The sequence below is a fragment of the Arachis ipaensis genome, chromosome B02 (genome assembly GCF_000816755.2).
Source record: "Arachis ipaensis cultivar K30076 chromosome B02, Araip1.1, whole genome shotgun sequence".
NCBI lineage: Eukaryota > Viridiplantae > Streptophyta > Magnoliopsida > Fabales > Fabaceae > Arachis > Arachis ipaensis.
In genome coordinates this window covers 36,279,740-36,283,801 of record NC_029786.2, presented here as the reverse complement: position 1 = coordinate 36,283,801, position 4,062 = coordinate 36,279,740, and the positions used below count along the sequence as shown (strand labels likewise).

General features: G+C 30.7%; 1 protein-coding gene across 1 annotated transcript; it reads left to right on the top strand.

Moving 5' to 3' along the window:
* LOC107627188 (agamous-like MADS-box protein AGL62) lies at window positions 388-1,374 on the top strand. Its single transcript, XM_016330041.2, has one exon. It carries the CDS (start codon window positions 442-444, stop codon window positions 1,312-1,314), a length of 873 nt encoding a protein of 290 aa, XP_016185527.1. The 5' UTR covers window positions 388-441; the 3' UTR covers window positions 1,315-1,374.

The following is a 4,062-nucleotide window of genomic DNA, read 5'->3' as shown; positions in this document are numbered from 1 at the left end:
CGAAGGAATTCAAACAGTCTTAAAAATATAAACATATAGATAGATCAAAAAAAATTTTTAAAAAGAAAGACAACCTCCAATTTTTTTTATTATATTGATATTATAAATATTTTTAAAAAAAGATTTTAATTCAAAAAAACCAATCTAAACCAATTCTTAGTGGATCAAAGATAGATAAAAATAAAATAAAATCACAGATAAAAAAAGAATAAAATAAAATCCTAGAAAAAAAAGATTTTCTAAATTTTCATGGGATCATATTTCCATCAAATCCAATTTGGTTAATCAAATATTTCATTACCAACAAATTACCGATCATGCCACTCCAAAACTATATAGACGTCTCTCTTACCCCCACTGTCCCTCTCACCCTCACTCTCACTCTCACTTTCATCAATTTTTTCTTTCTTTCTTTTTCTTTCTCGCCTTTCCTAATCTACAATGGTTTCTTCCCAAGCCACAACACGTAGAAGGAAGATTGAGATCAAGAGAGTTGAACAAAGCAACAAGCGCCACGTCACCTTCTCCAAGAGAAAGTTAGGGCTTTTCAACAAGGTCACGGAGCTCTCCATCCTCTGCCAGGCGGAAACCGCCTTAATCATCTCGTCGCAAAACGGAAAGCTTTATGCGTGCGGGTATCCGTCGCCGGATGCGGTGATCTGGCGCTTCCTCTACGGAGAAGATTCCCCGCCTCCGCAGAGGAACGACGTGCGTTTCTTGAAGAAGAAGCAAAAGGAGAACGTGGAAGCCCAAAGGGCGCAGTACGAGTCTGCTCAAGAAGCCCTCAAAGAAGAGAAGAAGCGACTCGACGAGACCAAGAAGGAAATAAACAGCGACAACAATGGCGGTTGCTTAGGGTTTTCGCAGTGGTGGGAGAATCCAATTGATGATATGGATTTGGAGGAGCTCGTCAAGTTCAAAGAATCGTTGGAACAGTTGAAGACGAACCTGATTGCAGCCACTGACAATAAGATCAACATGTTCCAACAAATGATGATGCCATCACCACTTGCTGCTCCTTCTTTAATCATGCCTCCAATGCAAACTAGGTTTTCCAATTTTAATTCAGTCTTGAATAATAATCACGGTGGATTCAGCGCTGTTTATCAACCACAACAGCAAGAATATTGGGATTGGACCCGTAATAACGTCATCAATAATAATGGAATAATTGCTAGTAGTAGTAGTAGTAACAATCTTAATCCTTTATTAGGAAGATGGGATTCTGGGAACAATGCTATTATGGTTGATGTTAATGGTAATGGGAGTAGTGGTTGTTCCTTTTTTCCGAACATTGGTTTTGGCCATTATTAACGTCAGCTCTTAGTCACATTGCTGAACCTGTTAATTATATAGTACTTTATTACCTTCAATTTCGGACGAGTTCTGGTTTTGTGAGTTTGTAATAACTTGATTCTCATATGCATTTAGTTTCTGGTTCATAAAGATATAGAAAAAAAAAATACGAGTGAAGTTTTATTTGGTTCAGAATTTTAGTTTGATTTATTTTACTTATTGCTTGCCAACAACCCTGGCCGAAACACTCAGAGGTCTATTTAGCGTATATATTCATATTTTAATATGCTTTATCTTGTTTGGATGGTGTCACTATATTTATAGAAATTGTATACTGTTATAATATTATTATAAGTGAATGTCATATGGTTAGGGCTTGTACATCATTAAACCATGAGTTAAAATAAAAAAAAGATCACCATTATATATATTGAGAATTTGAGATATTCAAGTCTATAAAAAGGCTTTAAGTAGAAAGAAATATATTGAACAAAATAAAAAGTAATGAAGATGTTTATACCTTCAAATAGATTACGGGTAGCGGATACCTGATTACCTATTTGAACCCGAACTGAACCAATTAAATTGGTTCTAAAATTAATGGATAATCGAGTTCAACTCGAACCAAACCGAAAGTCTTTATTAGAGATTGGTTCGAATATCGGTTTTGGGGGTGCGGAACTCGAACTAACCCGCGAACCCGATCATATATTAATTAAATAAAAAAATAAAAAATATATATATGACTTTTCCATTAGATAAAGATTATTCACTATTAATATGTTTGGATTTTAATCAGTTTAGTTTTTAATATATTTTGTGTTTAACATGTTTGGATTATTTCTATTGATGTTACATATTTATTGTACTTGTTGAATTTTTAAGATAAAAATTTGATTTTTTTTATGAATTTCAAAGTTATCGAGTATCTAATTATCCGAATCGAACCAATCCGTTCTTAATCGGTTTGGTTTAATTCGGGTACATGTACAAAAAACATAAATCCAAATCAAATCAAATCAATTATATTTTGATCAGTTCAATTCTAATTTTACCATGAACCCGAACTAAACCAACCCATGCTCACCCCTAAAACCTTCTCTACAAACAGATAAGAAAAGTTCCACAAATTAAAACTCTAAATAACACTTAAAACTCTCCCTAACCAATCAATTGTGATTGAAACTTGAAAGGCAGGTAGTAGTGATGGATTAGTATAGGCCACAATCACACTAAAGAGGAGTCAACAACATATATGACATATTAGCATCATCCAGGACCATCTTCAGTCACTAGAATTTTGCTTTCGTTAGTGGTTATTAGTATTTGTTTGAGTTGGTTTTTTAGTGAAAAAATATTAATTTATTAAAAAATTAACAATAATATATTCCTTTTAAAAAAATAAAACAAAAGAAATTTTTAATATTTATTTTTTTAAAAAATTTTAGTCAAATAAAAAATAATTTTATTAAAAATATTAAAAAAATAAAAAATAAAAAATATTTTTTTAAAAGTCAATTTAAATTTTTATTATTTATTTAATTATTATCAATTTAATTTGAACCCATCTTTACCAAAAATATTCTAATTTATTTATAACTTATATCTTGTAATTCTTGAATACGAGAAAAATATAGGAGCCAAAATAACAAAGTAAACTCAAATTCAAAAAGCAAAAACTTTAATAATTAATAAAAAAAAACAAATAAATCTCTAACCTTTTAATTAAAAACAAATTCATCCCTCAAAATTAAAAAATATAGATTAATTATCTAAATCAAGTCTCTAAAAATTTTAAAAGCAAATATTTTAGTTTCTAAAAAAATTAATACACAAATCAATCTCCAAGGTTTTTCTTTGTCAGACAAAACAGTCCTCGTCTATTTTACTTTTATTATATATCGGTTTTTATTATTATTAACTTAGCTGTATGCATGTAGATGATGACACTAGCATATTAATACACTCTTTTCGTTAGAAATAAGTAAGGTGAATAATGATATTTTAAAATCCAAATTAAAATATTTTTTAATACAAACATGCTTTTTAAAATAGGATATTTTTTATTATATTAAATATAAAAATATCAAATAATTTCGGTCTTAAATTTTTTAAACACATAACATTAGAGTCGTCCCTGTCAATTTGAGTCTAAAAAATACTAAAGTTAACTAATTAAAATCGCTATGAAGTGATAGAAGGCCATCGTAGTTCTCCCCTTCATCAGGGGGTAAAAGCAGCGTGACATGCAATGGAGGAGAGAAAAAGAAGATAACTCTGAACTTTTTTTTTTCTGTTCTATTGACATGACATAAGGTGTAACACCCTACTATACAGAGTCTTATGCTTAAGTCATAATTCAGAGATGGCAAGGTATTACGACCTCTAAAACCAAAATTTAGTACGTATAGTAGTATGAATAATTGATTATAACTAGGAGCCTTTATAGAAAAATGGGTAAACAAAAACCGTAACTCGAAAGCGCAACACTCCGATCGATAACGTAACGAACAGGAATAAGCTAACGCGAGATCATATATATAAAGAGTGTCAAAAACAGGAATATCAAGACTCAAAATCTGGCTGCGAAGATAACCAGTCCGAGCATAGCAATATATACATATAATAAAATAAGGAAAACCCCAAAGAAAACCCAAAGGGACACAAATACAGAAATCTATTCTCCAAAATCTCCTATAAGAGGAGTCATCACAGTTTGTATTATTTAATGGAGATAAAAGTATCTAAACAAGATATATAAACCAA